Consider the following 18,901-nt stretch of genomic DNA (forward strand, 5'->3'; position numbering starts at 1 on the left):
TAAGAGAGGCAAGTAATCAAAGCTTCTCCAAAGAATCCATCGCAATAAAGGATATTTAAAATATGATGTTTAACCAATTATTAAAAAGTATAATGATGTTTAAGAATAACTTAGTGATGATGCTCAACATCAGCCCCAAAGATTATACTTTCCTAAGAGCTTCAAAATGGAATTGGCTTTTCAGGAGAGCTTTTACACTAGATGAATTGCTTCAAAATAAATATTGGCTTTAAAGCAATTATTCAGCCATAAAATGTGCAAACATTTTGCAAGAGGATGAACAACCAAGTAGTCTTGACTAGTTAAGAATTCAGACTATGGGGTTTGATTTAAGTTACCAAAGTACAGAACATAATAGAATTGATGTATTTTTAGCATTTTGTTAGAAATTAATGTTAATTAATTATTATTATAGTCCCAGATGCAACAACAGTCTTATTCTCTCAACATTGCATTAAACTGTACTCACCCGTCTTCAATCAGCATTGGTGTTCCAAGAGGTTCAAGGTCTTCTGCTCCAACCAACTGGCTTACCAAAGTATGTGACTGAGGATCTAAGCTGCGGGGTTGAGGTGGCAACAGACCTGAATGAGCAGCATAGCTAAAAAGGTGCGGCAGGTACTGATAGTGCGCGGAGACTGGTGTCCCTATGAATTGATCCCTGAGTGCAGTGTACCCATTCAGTTCCATTGATCTGCAAGAAAGGAAAGGCACAAAGATTCTGTTATCTTTTTAAATGATTATTCATTATAACCAGGATTTATTTCCCTTCCCCCCTCTACCCTCAAGAAGGTAGTAGCAAGCCATTGCCTTTAACTGCTGCTGTCCTTCTGATGAAGGTACTCCAACAATGCTGTTGAAGAGGGAGTTTCAAGTTATAATGGTGTGTACCTTGAAGAGGAACCTACTGATTGTTGTGTTCCCAGGCACCTCAAGTCCTTGTCCCTCCTGGTGGTACAGGTTGAGAGTATGGGAGTTGCTGTTAGAATAGCTTAGGTGAGTTAATGCACTTTGTACATGGTACACTCTGCAGCCACTGTGCACACATGGTAGAGGAAAAGAATGTTCAGGGTGACGGATGGACCATCTGTCAAGCACAATACTCTGTCCTGCTCTCAAACTTGATTGTTGTTAGATCTGCAACAACCAGACAAATGTAGCATATTCCATTGCACACTTGCTCTGTGCCTTGCACATGTACCATTAAAAGATGGTGATGGAGATGGCCCAAGTAATACTCCATACAGCTCACAGAAAGGTAGGCAAAGCTTGGTCCCATCTGGCTTCCAAAGCTGCACCTTTGATTTGTTGAAAGTGAATAGAATTAAAGGTAAAGTTAAGTATGGGAACAACTTCAGCCAGGCGAAGGGTGGGATGGGGTGGTGAGAGTGACTGGTCAGTCCCTTGTAAAAAGAAAGAAACTGTTCTGATGTGGGATGGAAGTGTAGAGGAAGTGGACATTCATGGTAAAAATGAGCCAGCTGAGAGCAGAGAACTCCAAACTGTTAGACAAATGTAAGGTGACAAATGTCAGTAGTGTAGGTGGCCAGAGGTGGGACAAGGGGAGAAAGAATAGAATTAAGATGGGAAGAAGTGGAAGTTATGGCTCAAGAACAAGCTGAAACACTTGAGTTTACTGGGACAGTCCTGTTGTTGGATCTCAGTAAGGAGGTAGAAGTACACCATGTATGTTGGTGGGGAAATGAGATCAATGATTATCTGCGAAACAATGGCTTGATGTTCTGTTTGGGCGGGGGGGGGGGGGGGGGGGGGGGGGGGGGGCAGTGGTGGAGGTGGGCCACGGCCTAAAATGAGATGTGAGGAGGTGTTAGGGATCTGGCAATCAGCCACTGCAAAGTCAGAGTCAGTTCACTAAACAACACCACCTTGATCAGCAGGTTTGATGACAGTATTAGTATTGGTCCTTAGTGAGCAGAATGCTGCAAGCTCAGAAGGTCGAAGATTAAAGTCAGTAAGTTAGGTGAAAAAGAAACCTCAATATTATACCAGCAGTTTGGGGGGAATAGATCTAGCGAGGGCAAGAGGCCAGAGACAAGTATTGAGGTGGATTTTTGTAATCAGGAGAAAGAATCAACTGTTTGGGTTGAAGACTTATAGCCGGTGAAGTTGGCAGTAGAAGAGTTCAACATGTTGTGCTTGTAATTCCAAAAGGCCTGAGTTCAGAAAATGGTAGGGATATGGAGTTAATGTAATCATCTATCAGCTAGCTATTTATACGACCCATAAGTGGGAACCTGAGTAGGAAATTCAGCGATGCCTGCCCTGCTGTGTAGTGCGATCATGGCCAATCCAACATTCCTCATGTTCACTTTCCTACCCTTTCCCTATAACTCTTGGTTCCCTTAATGATTAGAAGTCTATTTACCAAAGCATTAAATATACACAAGAGTCCGCACCCACAGCTTTATGTAGCTATAAGTTTCAGATACTCAACCTGAAAGAAGAATTTCTTCCTCGTCTGTCTTAAATTGGCACTCCCTTATTCCATGCTCTCTGGTTCTGAACCCCCTCATGACAGGAATTGTTCTCTCAGCATTTACTCTGTCTAGCTGCCCAAGAATTTATGTGTTTCAATAAAGTCATCTCTCATTCTTCAAAACTCCAATGAGTAGAGTCCTAACCTGGTTAACCATTCCCTGCAGGATCCTCTAAACCTGGAATCAATTTAGTGAACGTTCATTGAAATAATATCTTTTCTTTAATAGGGGACTAGAATTTTTTGTAGTATTATAGACATTGTCTTACTAGTGCCTTGTAGACTTACCCACTGTTGTACTCCAATCTCCTTGAAATAAAGGCCAATATTCCGTTTGCCTTCTCTATTCTCAATGCATTTGGGTGCTAGTTTTCTGTGTTTCTTAGAACATAGAACAGACAGCACAGGAACAGGCCCTTCGGCCCACAATGTTTGTGCCAACCATAATGGCAATTTTACTAATCCCATCTGCTTGCACATGGTCGATATTATTCCATGCCATACCTGTTCATGTGCCTGTGTAAATGCCCCTTAAACATTGCCATTATATCTGCTTTCAACATCCCCTGGCAGCACATTACAGGCATCTACCACTCTCTGTAAAACAAAAACTTCCCTTGTATTATCTCCTTTAAACTTTCCCCCTCTCACCTTAAAACTATGCCCTCCAGTATTTGACTTTTCCACACTGGCGAAACAACTCTGACTATCAAACCTATCTATCCCACTCATAATTTTATAAACTTCTATCAGGTCTCGCCTCAGCCTCCAAAGCTCCAGAGAAAACAATCCAAGTTTGTCCAAATTCTCCTTATAGCTAATATTCTCTGGTGAACCTCTTCTGCACCCTCTTCAAAGCCTCCACATCATTCCTGTAATGCTATGAGCAGAACTGCACATAATACCCCAAAAGTGGCCTAACCAAGGTTTTATACAGCTGCAACATGACTTTGTAATTTTTATACTCAAAACCCCAACCGGTGAAGGTGAGTATGCCATATGCGTTCTTTACTACCCTATCTACTTGTGTTGCCACTTTCAGGGAGCTATTGACTTGCACCCCGAGATCCCTCTGAACATCAAAGCCCTAAGGGTCCTGCCATTTACTGTATACTTTCCTCTTAACCTTGACCTTCCAAAGTGCAACATCTCACACTTGTCTGGATTGAACTCCATCTGCCATATCTCTGCCCATATTTCCAACTGGTCTATATCCTGCTGAATCCTGCTGACAACCTTCCTCACCATCCACAACTCTGCCAATTTTTGTGTCGTCGGCAAACTTACGAATCAGCCCACCTACATTTTTATCCAAATCATTTATATATAATCACAAACACAAGAGGTCCCTGCACTGATCCTTGTGGAAAACCGCTGGTCACAAACCTCCAGTCAGAATAACATCCCTCCACCACTACCCTCTGTCTTCAATGGCCAAGCCAATTTTGAATCCAAACTACCAAGTCTCCAGGAATCCCATTTGCCTTAATCTTCTGGATCAGTCTACCTTGAGGGACTTTGGCAAAAGCTTCACTACATCCACTGCCCTACCCTCAATCACCTTTGTCAAACACAAACTCAATCAAGTTTGCAAGACATGATCTCCCCGGACAAAGGCATGCTAACTATCCCTAATGTCTTTGCTTTTCCAGATGTGAACAGACCCTATCCCTAAGAATCTTATCCAATAATTTCCCTACCACTGATGCAAGGCTTACTCCCCCATAGTTTCCTCCTTTGTCTCTGTTGCCCTCCTTAAACAGAGGAATATTGTCTCTGTTGCCCTCCTTAAACAGAGGAATAACATTGGCTATTCTCCAATCCTCTGGGACCTCACATGTGCCTTTTTGCTGCATCTTTCTGCATTTAAATAATACTTTTGTTCTTACTTCAAAAATGAACACATTTCCTATATTGTGCTCCATTACCCAGCTTTATGACTACTAACTTAACCTATCATTATCTCTCTGTAAACTGTTTGAATCCTCCTCACAACCCAACTTCCCATTTACTTATGTGTTGTCCATAAATTTAGCTACCATACATTTGCTTCCTTTCTCCAAATCATTGCTATTGTAAAAGGTGTGGCCCCAGCACCAATCCCTGTAGTAACCCCATGACTACAGATTGCCAACCTAAAAATAATCCTTTTATCTCCACTTGCTGCTTCCTAACTGTTAGCCAATTCTCTATCCATGCCAATATATTCTTTCAACACCATGCACTCTTACCTTGTGACTTAATGTTTTGTGAGACACCTTGTTGAATGCTTTCTGGAAGTCCAAATATATCTACTTTGGTTAAGTCTTCCTCAAAAAAACAAGCTGACTATGGTTGACTAGATTCTGATTTTCCAAATGTGCTGCCATTACTTCCTTAATAATTGATTTGAACATTTTTCCAACAATGGATGTCAGGCCAATCTGCTTTATGTTTCCCTTTCCTTTTGAATAGGGGGGTCACATTGTCTGCTTCTTTTAATTAGACCTTTCTGGAGCACTTTAAGATATTTTTCTGCATAAAAGGTGCTAAGAAAACTTAATGTTATAGTTTCATGTTATGATTATTTCCAAGTGCACTATTGCAAAATATGGGAAGACCAAGCTAATTTGGTAACTACCTGCCTAGCAGCAACAATTCCTGGGGTATTGACAAATACAAACACAGACTAAATAATAAAATTTAAAAGAAAACAGGCAATTTAAAAATCTCAACTTAAACTTTTACTTTTCAACTGAAGGTGCAAGTTTTCAACTTTGAGGATAACTGTGATTTCCAAGCCTGTCAACCTATAGGCACCCTTTAACTAGCTATAGATTTGTGATTTTGTTTGTCCAAATGAGCAGCATGCTGCATGAGCCCATTGCATCTTTACTCAAGTCAAATAGATTTTTTTAAGCCTTGCAAAGTCAAAATTTTCAGAAAAACTGATAGGCTATTCCATATCCAATACAATATTCTGCATTTAGATCAAAAATATGGATGTTCTGTTAGCCTGAGGTGAGCACCTCACATCTTTTAAAAAAAAAACTCCCATATCTTTTCAGAAAGTCTATTTTAAAGAGTAGCATACAGCCCCATTAATCGCCCATAATTCATGACATATGGTGCGTAGCAAGGATGCCAACACTTTGCACTTCTATACCCACATTTGCCTGCAGTACCTTCTGGATGGGCAAATTTCCAGCATTACTGGTGTTAGCTGGCAGTCAGCTCATTGAAGGACAAAAAAATATTAACACACCAGCCAGATACCTGATTAGGACCTAATCAGCAAGGCCCTTTGGAATCTTGACAGCCAGTTAGTCCAGGCCACCAGGCAGAACCAACTGTCAGAAGGAACTCTTTGAATGATTGTTCATGTTGCTGACATTCACAAATATTCAAACATAGTCAAACATAACATTTTGGAATTTAAAAATAAAACTTAATCAAAGCACTCGAAGGTGCAAAGCAATTAAATACGTTAGTTAATTCAATGAATTCAAAAAATGAAACAAGAGTCTTGGTGCCATTGTTGCCCATGCAAATGAATTGAGTTGCTAAACCTGTGCAACTAGAGTCCATGAGGAATTCAACCTCAAAGCACAGTTGGAATGATAAAGGCAAGGGCCTCTCATTAAGCTTGAGACTTCTGTGCTCACTTGTGGCCTTTAAGGTATTTCACGTTTTCATTCTGACCCTCCTTGCAGAAATGCTTTTACAGCAATAACAGCATAGCTTGATACTGCATGCAACCCTGCTCAGATATTCTACTACTCTGACTTCTGCTTTGTCAAAAATTCACTTGAAGTAATTAAAGATACCTTTCAATGCCTTGGTTCATGGATTTCAGTCACATGTCACCAGTAGTGGATCTCAGGCTGAAGAGGAGCTGGCAAAGATCTTTGCTTGTAAGCGAAGCTGGGGTTGGAGTGGGGATGGGGAGTGTGCCTGTGCTTTAAAAATAAGTACTTCCTTTTGCACCTGAAAATTGGGATCAGTGCTAAAATTTTACTAAGTCATAGTGTTCAATGCCATGTTTATCCAGCATTTATTGTTTTTATTTCTTAACACATTGTTTCACTTCGTCAGAGGCAAGAGTAGATTGAGATCCAAGTGACAAGGTGCATACAACAAAAATAAGTATTTTCAAAAGCAATACCAAAACACGTGAATGAATAATGCCTGTCTGTTCATCACATTTTGAACTTTCCCGCTTTGTAACCATCACAATGGTGGATTAAGTAAATACAAATGACTTGCTGCAAATATGGAATTAAATATACTTAAGCATTTATCTCACAATCCTATTTTGATGTTTATCTCAAATGTTCCCACCTTGAGGAAGGAGTAGAAACCGGTGATGGTTGGTTCCCCTCGGAAATACCATTGCCAGGGGAGCTATGATCACTGTCTCCATTGTTGCTCCATGAATTGTTTGCCTCCTCCTGAAATTCTTGTCCAGACATAATTCTTTCAATCTCTTCTTCAGATATCTGAAATACATAGTAAAGTGTTTCTTGACCAGCTGCAACATTGACAGTGAAAGTGAATACTTCTTTGTGAATGTTGCCCAATATTAAAAGAAAATGAAACTTTTTTCTCTTAATGCAATGTTGATAAGATGGTGAAAAGAGAGATCAGAAGATGAGTAGGAGTGAGGAGAGAGAGAGGAGGGGGTTAGTGTACGTAAAGAGCATTGCATTATAGACCTATTACATTTCCTGCAAACATTCCCAAATGCTCCACAGTTAATTGTGTTAAAATGGAAACAAAGACATGTAAAAGAGAGCAGTTATTTCAAGCCATTTGTGGAAAAGTGGTTCAAGATCCTTGCTAATTCCTAAATGTAGTTAAATGTTGTCATCATAACCATACATTATGAAGACAAAAGCTAGTATTTTAGTCATGCAGTTTTAAAAAATTGAATAGAAATTAAATATTATAAAGTAAATGGGGATGATTTCATCTGGTGATGTCATAAACCTGTTCAATGCTTTTACTCTGCATTTACAGAAGTTGGGAATTTTAATATTGGCTTTATGCAAACAGATGAGTATACTTTTGGTTTGTCCCTTTATCACACATTTTGGTAAACAAGCCTCTTCATAAATATGCACTACAGTGAAGTTACTTTTTGGTGGTTATTTATTCAACTATATGTCTAGTTAAGACATCAAACCTTTTTGTGCTGGATCACTTTGAATTTTCAATTTTAGGTTAACATATTGGGGATAAACTCCAGATATGACTTATATTTTCAACTGGGAGCTAGGGTGAATGAGGAGATCCAAGGAATTAACACTGGTAAAAGACATTAGTACTGGAGAAATTAGTGGGACTAAAAGACTTTACATCCCCCAGGATCTAGTGACCCACTTCCTGGGGATATAATTAAGGAGATGGTGGATGCACTGGATTCTTGAAGGGTTCCCACAGATTCCAAGGGAGAAAACATAACACCATTATTTAAGAAAGGTGGAGAGAAAACAGTGAACTATAGGCAGACTGACATCAGTGACAGGGCACTTAGAAAATAATAACAGAATTGGACAGAATCAACATGGCCTCATGAAAGAGAAATCACGTTTGACAAACCATTCAGAGTTTCTGAGATTGTAATCAGCAGAGAAGACAAGCTGATATGGTGTATTTGGACTTTCTGAAGGCTTTAGATAAGGTGCCACACTAGTGATTATTAAACAGAATTAAAGCATACGCTGGCATTGTTTGAGGATTGGTTAATGGACAGAAAAGAGAAAGCAGGAATAAACATGTCATGTTTAATAAAAAAAAGATCAGCCACAATTTTTATTGAATGGCAGAGCAGGAACAAGGGATTGCTGAATGGAGACTGCAGATGCTGGAACGTGTAGCAACAAACGATCTGTTGGAGGAACTCAGGGGGTCAAGCAGCATCTTTCCTCCCACAGATGCTGCTCAACCTACTGAGTTCTTCCAGCAGATTGTCTGTGGCACAAGGTGTTGAATGGCCCTTGCATCTCTCAAGAACACACAAATTGCTGCTTTACTGGAGGATCTATCCTGGACCCAACACGTTGATGCAATCATGAAGAAGGCACGCCAGCGGTTCTACTTCGTTAGAAGTGAGGAGATTCAGTATGGCACCAAAGACTTTTACAAATTTCTATAGATGCATAGTGGAGAGCATTCTGACTGGTTGCATTACAGCCTGGTATGGAGGCTCCAATGCACAGGATTGCAAGAGGCTGCAGAGGGTTGTAGACTCAGCCAGCTCCATTATGGGCACAGCCCTCCCCACCATCGAGGAAATCTTCCAGAGGCGGTGCCTTAAGAAGCATCCATCACTAAGGACCTTCACCATCTGGGACATGCCCTCTTCTCATTTCTAGCATTGGGGAGGAGGTACAGGAGCCTGAGGACCCACACTCAATAATTCAGAAACAGCTTCTTGCCCTCCGCCATCAGATTTCTGAATGGTCCATGAACACTACCTTGTTATTCCTTTGTTATTGCACTATGTATTTATTTTTGTAATTTATAGTAATTTTATATCTTTGCACTGTACTGCTGCCGCAAAACAACAAATTTCACATCACTTAAGTCAGTGATAATAAATCTGATTCTAATTGTAAAATTTATCTCAAAGTCTAAATATTTCAACAGGAATTACTGAACTTAATGGAAAAATAAAGGAACTACTCAACCACTTAAAAATATACATTAATGTAATTTAAAACATTTTTTTTAAATGTCTTTCTTTCATCTATTTATACATTAAAGCTTTTAATGCAAAGAGTTTTAATTTTTTTTGGAATTCACCATGTGCTCCCAAACCAAAGGGTTTACAAATGAAACCTTGATTTTATCAAGTTAACTTGGGCTATGTTAGAAAATACACCATTTTCTGTATAACTAAACAAGAAACCCTTCTAGACTACTTGGGTTTACATCAATTTGTTTTAATCTATATTGTGCATTTTAAAGGGTTAGAAATTGAATCAACAGGTCCAATTGTGGCTTTTTTTTAAAAAAAAGAAAACACAAATAGTATAAACATCTATGAAACATTATGTTATAACAATTTAAATAACCTGCCAAGAATCTCAGTGATACAATAAATTCATAAATATAAAGTAATATCATAACCTGGGTTATAAAATGTGTATCAATGTTTTGATAACACAGAAACAAAATGCCTGGCATAGTTCCAAGCTTCCTTTATAAAACACCAATAATTGCTTTACATGGAAAGGCATCTGGAATTTTCACTGATTTACTGAAATAGACCTTGAATGTGAATTCTGCTTACTTTCCAGGCTTAAAGCACTCTGCCACCGTTCATCACCTTTCTCTCTCCCACAAACTCATTTATACTTTCAAGGAGAACTGGCGTCAGGGATTTGGAGGTGTTTCTTTTTCACCCACAACAGTCACATTGAAATTCCTTGGTAACTGAAAAGACTGATAGAACGGTTTCACTCTCACTAAGAAATACAAGGCTAGAAACTATTTTCTGAGTGCCACTGGAACTAGTGGTCAAGGAGCAACAGTGTGGCACAAAGCAATCTGCGCGAGTTTAGGTTAAACCAAACCTGTGAATCGCCTGCTAAGCCCAACCAAGTTAGTCAATAACCTACTTGAATGTGGAATATGGGAGTGATAAAAAAAGAATTTAATGCCATGACCAAGGAGCGCTGCTTCCACACGAATATCATCAGTGCTACCTCAAGACTTCCTCATCCCTGGGCTCCCTATACCTCCATTTTCATACCCTATTCTCTACTTCCCTGATTCTCAGACTCTAGATCTCCAGAATCTTGATTCTCAGATCCCTATCCCCTTGCTTTCCAATTAATAACCTAAAAACACTTACCTAAAGGCTATCATGACCCTAGCAATGTCAAAACGTTCCATTATCTGATTCTGAAGTTGTGCAAGTTTTATTTCAATCAGACCCAAATTGGAGGAGCCTTGGACCTCAATGTTCTGGTGGCTCTATGGGATTAAACTCTATTATATCATTTGATCAAACAATAATGGTGGGAATTCAGTAAATCTAATACTTTTGGAAAGAACAAGTAGGCAGGAATAATAGCAGAAAATGAGTGACATATGAGGAAGGAAACAGAAAAGGAATAAGCAATGTAAACAAAGAAAAACTGATAAAATAATAAATTCATAATGAGGTCAGTGAATTAAAAGCAAAAATAATACTTTGGTTTTTATCCTCAACTTCCTTCCACATTTTTTGTTGAGTATTTTTTAATCCAAGTAGCAAGAATACTTTGAACATGTTTACTGAACATAAAGAAAAACATTAGGAAGACAAATGAAACGTGAATAAAAACATAAATGTTACTGCATGTGAGAAGGATATTTAAAATGGAGAGATGAAGGCTATGAGCAGGTAAGAGCTCGTTAACTTCAGACAGGCAGTACTTGCATGGAGGGAAAGGAACATTTAAAAAGACTGGAGCTGTAGCAGCAGGCTATTTCCCTCTCTAACAGGTATACATTTCAATACTGTTGGGGTGAATGGCCTCTCAGAGGAAAGCAACAGCAGGAGCAGATCAGTGGCACCACCACAACTGGCTCTGTGGTACAGCAGGGAAGGTCAAAGTCTAGGCAAGCAGTAGTGATAGGGGACCCTATAGACGGGAGCACAGATAGGCATTTCTGTGGCTGTGAGCAAGACTTCAGGATGTTGTGTTGTCTCTCTGGTGCCAGGGTCAAGCAGGTACCCTGAGCGAGTATAGGACATTCTGAAAGGGGAGGATAAGCAGCCAGAGGTCGTGGTCCATATTTCTACTAGTGACATAGGCAGGAAGAGAGAGGAGGTCCTGCATAGAGAATTTAGAGAGTTGGTAGAAAGTTAAAAAACAGGATCTCTAGGGTTGTAATCCCAGGACTACTCCCTGTACCACATGCTAGTGAGGCCAGAAATACAAGTGCAGTACAGACAAGTGCATGGCTAAAGCGGTGATGTAGGAGGGAGGGCTTCAGATACCTGGATCATTGGGATCTCTTCCAGGGCAGGTGGGATCTGTACAAGGAGGACAAGTTGCACCTAAACTGGAGGGGCATCAATGTTCCCCCTGAGAGCTTTGCTAGCTCTCCTTGGGAGGGTTTAAATTAGTCTTGGGGGGGGGGAGGGAGGGAAACCAGGGCAAATGATCAGCAGATGGAGAGCTTGAGAAAGTATAGGTTAAGTCAAGTAAGTCTACTAAGACAAACAGGGCCAGGATAATGAACAGGACAGGAATGATGGTCTGAAGTGTATTTATTTCAATGCAAGCAGTACAACCGGTAAGGCAGATGAGCTTAGAGCCTGAATTAGTACATGGAACTATGATATTGTAGCTTTACAGAAAGTTGGGTGAGAGGACAGGACTGGCAGCTCAAGCTTCCAGTGTATAGATATTTCAGACATGGCAGAGGGGGATGTGAGAGAGCTGGAGTTGTATTATTGATTAGGGAGAAGGTTACAGCTGCACTAAGAGAGGACATCATGGAGGACTCGTGCAGTGAGGCAATATTGGTGAAACTCAAAGCTGCAATCACAATGAGGCGGCTCTGGGCCTCCCAATAGCCCATGAGAGCTAAAGGAACAGATATGCAGGCAGATCATGGAAAAATGTGAAAATAACAGGGTTATTGTAGTGGGTGATTTTAACTTCCACAATATTGACTGGGACTCCCTTGGTGCCAGGGGCTTAGATGAGGCAGATTTGTCACGTGCATCCAGCAGAGTTTCCTGAAACAACATGTAGATAGTCCAACTGAAGATGAGGCCATACCTGACTTCATATTGGGAATTAGCCTGTCCAGGTGATCGAAGTTTCAGTGGAGAAGTATTCTGGGAATAGTAACCATAATTCCATAAGTTTTAAGATAGTTATGGATAAGGATAAGACTGGTCCTCAGGTGAAAGTGCTAAATTAGGGGGAGGCTAATTACAACAGCATTAGACAGGAACTGGAGAAGGTACCCAGGATATCATCAGTAACTTAACTAAGATCAGATCCTGGACTACAGCAAGGACAGGAAACTGAGTGGAGACATTCTGAGTTCTGGAAACAACTCTACCTCCATTCCTGACTTCCACTGGTTAATATTTTTGTCTAAACTGTTTCTGTTAATAGTTCTCTCTCTCATGTGCTGTCCCCCTCACCCTCAAAATCTGCTGTCATCAACCCCTCAATAAAAACATTTTTTAAAAAATTTTATTTACAGTGTGTTAACAGGCCCTTCCAGCCCAACGAGTCCGCGCCACCCATCTTAAACCCAAATCAACCTACCCATACGTCTTTGCAATGTGGGAGGAAACCAGAGCGCCCGGAGGAAACCCACGCAGACATGGGAGAACGTACAAACTCCTTATAGACAGCGATGGGAATCGAACCCCGATCGCTGGCGCTGTAATAGCATCGTGCTAACTGCTACGCTACCGTGCCGCCCCTAAAGGTTAAAGATCCTTTTTATAGAGGAGAGGGTACCCAGGATACCTTCTCCTGTTTAAAAAGGATCTTTAATTTGTCCTTGCAAACTACCCATCTCCAACCTCCCTCTCCTCTTACGTCCTTGAATATGCTGTTGTCTTAAATATGATGAATGTTTTTATTGAAGGGTTAATGATAATGATAAATTGGAAGGACAGGGGACAATATCCCAGGTGAAAGAACATTAACAGAACTAAATGTGAAGGCCAGGAACAGACGCTGGGGAGCCAACAATTTAATAGAAATAGAGGTGAGAGAGCAGGTAGGTCATGGAGAAAATGTGCAAGGAGACAGCATGCAGGAAAAAGGAAAGCAGTTAGAGAAAAATGAGAATTCTGGACTAGGAGAGAGAGGAATTTTCCAAAAAGTTTAACCTAAAAATTTAGGGAAAGGAAAAGAACTGATAGATTCAATTGATCAATTGTCTAAATGTTATTAACAAAGAAGTCCTTGAACTTCTTTAATGTATTAATGGGGAAGATGGAGGTAAAAGGGAGAGTAAGCTGGGGGTTATATTTTGACTCCACGGTGATCCTGGAACTGTGAGCCTAAAAGATAAATCTAATGAAATAAGACATTCTGTTCAGAGATTTGTTTGAAGAAGTAGGAGTGGAATGCTGGTAATCTTCCATTGTTGCAAGACTCATTGTTCTGTAGCTCCAAACAAACACATAATCCTTGTTGGCATTATCCTTGATTTTATAAGACACCTATCAACATCATCCTATTAATCATTCTGACATTTAAGAGCTGCTCAGTCAAAAAAAAGTTTCAAGCTTGAACTTTTTATTGAGTGAACAGGATAGTTTTATTTGAAACTCAGCAGTTTGAAAACTGCAGATAACTTTCTAACTCTAAAGGATGATGAACTTTAATTTCTATCAAAAATCATAGTGGGACAAATTAAGTAGTCTCTGCTTGTTTAAGTGAATTATATATTACACTCCATCCCTTCCCCCTCCACGTTCCCACTGGAAGTTCTTCCATAGGCAAATACAATATAACCTAGCTGAATCATAGAGATTGGAAATGTTTCCAGTTCATCTGACAATCAATGGTAGGTTTGCTGATCTCAAACACCAGTTACTTCAGATCAGCTCTATGTAAGAGCCCTGCCCCCAATGCTCTGCAAACCCTTTCCTTTCAGGTACTTATTCAGCTCCCTTTCCAACGCAATTGAATGTGTTTCCACAACTACACCAGGCTCCAACAACTTATGCAAAAAAAAAGAATCTTTCCCCGAGCCACTTTTGGTTCCTTTACCAATCACCTTCAATTTATTTCCTCTAATTCTTTCCCCTCCACCAATGGGAAGTGTTTCATGATTTTAAATACCACTATTCGATCTCCTCACAATCTCTTCAGTTCTAATGAGGACAACCTTAGCTTCTCCAGCCTATCCACCTAACAAAAATCCCTCTTCCTTGCAATCATTTCGGTAGTTCTCTTCTGTTCTCTCTCTGAAACCTTCATATCTTTTACCAGAACTCTACACAACACTCTATTTGTGGCTGAACCAATAATTTCCTCAGTCTTGTACTCCTTGTCTTCATTTTAAAAACACCCAGGATCTCTTATGCTTTTTTAACCATTTCCTCATCCTGCCTTGCCACTCAATGAGTTGCAAGGTGCACTGAAATGAATGTTATCCTGTAACCCTTGTGGAAGGTGCACCTGCTTGTACTTCAAGCAAGAGGAGACCAGGCTCCATTTCATTGCCCTGCATCAATTAAGTGCCAACATTTATTATTCAGCCACACGTGAAAAGTAGTCAGTTGAGCAAGACACCACTTGAAGATTACCCCAGGAATGATGTACTCACTTTGGAAAAAGCTTCCCCTTATTATACTGATTTTAGAAAGGACAATTTAGTGTAAATGACACCAAAGTTTTCAAAAATTTTAAGCATGATTTGCACTCAACTCATCTTAAATTCCCACCATCTTTTAAAAATACTGCACTTGAAGCAGGCCTTGCCACAAAACAGGACATGCTCCCAGAGTGAGACAATCATTATGAGGAAGGTCCACTAATTGTGTTCACTTGCAGGCCTTCAGGAAAAGAACTCTTGGGTGTAAGAATAATAATATGTACAGTTCTAAATTTTCTAGAAAACAAATATGTGCCAATACAACTAAAAATGAAAATTTTCTAAAATAAATTTAAGTAATTTATATTCAGGTTATTCAGCTGTCTTAATCAAACCAAGTTACAAAGAAAACTTTTAAAATACTTCCTGGTTGTACTACTTCATGGCATATTTGCATTGGGTGATAGACACATGAAACTGGGCAAAATCTGAGGGGATGAAGAACACAGGGATGTAATTTGTGCCTGAATTGGTAATTGTACCCAACTAGAAACTTTCAGAAGATTAACTTAAACGGTAGAAAAAGTGAAAAAAAACCTCCGCTTTCTTTCAACTTTTGAAACCTTGGATTGAATGCAGTCCAGAATCATGAATAGATGGTTCATCTCTTACAAATTTCTTAGAACTTAGAACAGACAGCACAGGAACGGATGCCCAGAAGAACTCTCAGCAGATAACATCATCTAAAACCTTAAGATAATAGTTCACAACTGCCAGAATTTAGCATCGTTTTACAATCTAGTCCAAAGCTACTGCAAGTCATGGAAACTGGGATACAAAATAGCACAATGGTACGATAAAAAACTGAATTAAGAAATCGGATAAAATAAAGGAACTTTATTCTGCCCATAGCTAGTCTTATATAGTATCCATCAGAATTCAATCCTGATATTCAAAACCTATAACATTCTCCCTCAATTTGATTAGTACATAATCTTAATCATAAAACATGTCATCATCAAAAGAGAGTTAAAACAGAGCAGGTGGGATTAAGACCAAAATAACTGGGTAGAACTAACAATATTTATTTTGTACTTGATTGTTACCCTTGAAAATAACAAGAAATGCTCAGAGTATTTCTTCCACCAAAAAAGTGAAACTGCACACATTTTTTCCCAAAGATAATTTATCTAATCCATTACGAACTTGTTTTATCACATTTAAACTAAATAGGAAAAATATACATAATATAACATAAAATACAGAACCAAGTCTCCTAAGTTCATTCAACTGAACTGTGGAACAATTAAATAAAACATTGTTCTTTCACCATTATTCTGTATAGCTTAATTTCCAAGAATGTAAAAACACGTACCTGAATAGGACCGATACTTTTGTTTCTACCTCCTGGCATTCCATCCTCCCTGATTGCTGGAAAAAAAAACACAAATGATTCTCAAAGCTATTTTAAAATTGTTAGTGCATTTCACAAAACTGACTTTAATTTTAATTTACCTATAAGTTTATGAGTGCAGTAAGATGATCAGATTTCTGTCAATGTTACTCAGAGATAATCATTAACAAAGCAAACAGGTCTCTTCAAACTTGGTAGGAAGGTACAGGCAGTTCCCAGGTTACATAACAGTTCTATTCCCAAGAACTGTCCATAAACCAATATTTCCTTTAGTCAGAAATTTCCTCCAAAACCAACATAAAAACCCATTGCCCAAAACAGTGGAGCGTCCCCTTCCCTACGCAGTACTGCATCATGCTGCCATCCATTTTCTATCGATACCTGTATCGCATCACTCTGCATACCCTTCCTATAATTCTTTATAGGAAATAAAATTTATGGGAGAATTAGCATAAAGTCAGATTTCCTTAAGTCAGGTCTTCCACAACCCAGAGAGCCCCCTGTAATTTACATTTACTTGGCCTTTCGTAAAAGTGAGGAAACTATGTATCCCACCACTTAATGTGTCGCAGTTTCAAAATACCTATTTTTTAAATAAAAGAAAACAGTAAAATTTTAAAAATATTTACTAAAATATTTTCCCTGTAATCAAATTATTGGAACTAAACATTCTTAAAAACGTCAGGATACATTATCTTATAAGAATTCATGTGTTTCCACAACAAAATTATAGAGATTGTGTGTAGGTGCATTTAATACAATGATCATTTTGCCAATATCTTAAAACATACTAATATTCTCTCCAATGGAAAATGCAGCTTAAAATATTCCTAAAAGATTTCATTTAAGAGCTTAAAAGCTTAAAACATATCTTAAAATATTTTAAACTGATAAAATTAAGTATTTACTTCATGCTGCATTCTCAAAAAGGTGAACTCTGCTTAAGTAAAAATCTTGTATTTTATGACACCAATCTGGAGTTGAGTGTTTCAACCCCGGCAGGTCTCATCATGTGCCAATAGCAAATACTTTCCAATATAACCATCAAGTCAAAAAACTGAAAAGTTCAGGAACCAAAAGAAGCAGCAAAAATGTTTCCCAAACAACGAGCTAAGCTAGACCTTCATTATTTTCATTGGAATCTCTTTTCTAAGATATTAAGCCAAATCTTGGAAACACTCAGCAGGCTGAGCAGCATCCATGGAAAGAGAAACAAAGACAATGCCCCAGGACTAGGACCTAACTGATGAAGCAATTTTGACTTGGGATGCTGGTTCTGTTTCTTTCTGTGAATGCTGCCAGGCATCCTGAGTGCTTCCAGCATTTTCTGTTTTTATTTTAGTTTTTTTGACTTTTACTGAGCCAAATCTTGTTGGCTGTGGAAGCGAATCAAAAGCTATTCCAAGGAAGAAATTCCCAGACTTCCCGGACTCTGTGTGTCCAGGACCTAATGAGTGAAGATGCTGCCAAACATGTCTGTGTGTTCTACCACTGGATCACATGGAGACTAATTCTACTGGGATTTCCCACCATTACTCTGGACAATCACCTCTTCGATCATGCTGGGTTCAGAGACTCTGTTCATTTGAATAAGAAGTCTCAGCTTGTGGAAGACGAAAAGTTAGCTACTGCTTTTAACTATTTAACTTTAGTTTAATGTTTTTAATAATAGAGTCATAGAGTAATACAACATAGCCCTTCGGCCCAACTCACCTGTGCCAACCAAGGTACCCACCTAAGCTCGTCACATTTGCCTATATTTGGCCCATGTCCTTCTAAACCTTTCCTATCCCGCCCCAACTACTTTCTCTGGTAGCTGGTTCCACCTTCTATGTGAAGAAGATACTCCTTGGGTCCCATTTAAATCTTTCCCTCTCACAAACCTATGCCAACTAACTTTTGGTTCCCTTTCCCCGGGAAAAAGATTCTGTGCATTCAGCTTAATTATGCCCCTCGTGATTGTATATACCTCTATAAGGTCATCCCTCAGTTTCCTACATTCCAAGAAATAAAGTCCTAGCCTACCCAAGCTCTCCCTGTAACTCAGGTCCTCAAGTCCTGGCAAAATTCTCATAAATCTTCTTTTGTACTCTTTCCAACTTAATGACCTCTTTCCAACTTAATGACATCTTTCCAATAACAGGGTGACCAAAACTGTACACAATACTCCAAGTGTGGCCTCACCAACATCTTGTACAACTGCAACATAATGTCCCAACTCTTATATGATCTGTAACTGTTTTAATTCGTTTTAAATTTTTTTTTGTTTCTTGAGAAGGACATCAGATTAAAGCAAATTTCCACTCCAAAGCCTGGAAAAGCCTTGCAGCTCTTAGTGATGAGTAAGTGCACCTTCGATACTATTCACAAATTTCAGGCTATTAATTAATTTTAAGATTAGGAAATTGGAAGAAGTCATCTTGAGGCTTTCATCTCAATGCTAGATGCCCTTACTCCAAAGGGCGAGAGTTCTAATTATGAAACTTGTACTAAGGTCTAGTTAGCATCTCATTAGAATGTGATCTAAATGTTTAATAGAAACAAGGGGAAAGTTGGATTCCATCTGACCACCAATTTAGGCGTGGGGGTGGGGAGGGTTCTGTGGGAGTCAAAGTCACATTGTCAAAATGTGCCAGGAGGCTGCCTGAAAAAAATAAGGCTCCTACATATGCAACTAAATGGCCTAATGCCATTTTCACAATCCTGCTCCAAGT

The 18,901-nt window shown here is 39.2% G+C and overlaps 1 protein-coding gene across 1 annotated transcript in view; it reads right to left on the minus strand.

The window, feature by feature from the left end:
• The window catches only part of LOC127582240 (nuclear receptor subfamily 6 group A member 1), a 219,651-nt gene that overhangs the window by 18,987 nt on the left and 181,763 nt on the right, over nt 1-18,901 (minus strand). The window contains exons 5-7 of the mRNA XM_052037381.1: nt 16,149-16,204; nt 6,818-6,975; nt 470-694 (exon numbers count right to left, since the gene is read on the minus strand). Of these exons, the coding sequence (XP_051893341.1) occupies nt 470-694; nt 6,818-6,975; nt 16,149-16,204 (439 nt within the window). The remainder of the gene's footprint in view (nt 1-469; nt 695-6,817; nt 6,976-16,148; nt 16,205-18,901) is intronic.

Source organism: Pristis pectinata, chromosome 23 (genome assembly GCF_009764475.1).
Source record: "Pristis pectinata isolate sPriPec2 chromosome 23, sPriPec2.1.pri, whole genome shotgun sequence".
NCBI classification, from domain to species: Eukaryota; Metazoa; Chordata; class Chondrichthyes; order Rhinopristiformes; family Pristidae; genus Pristis; species Pristis pectinata.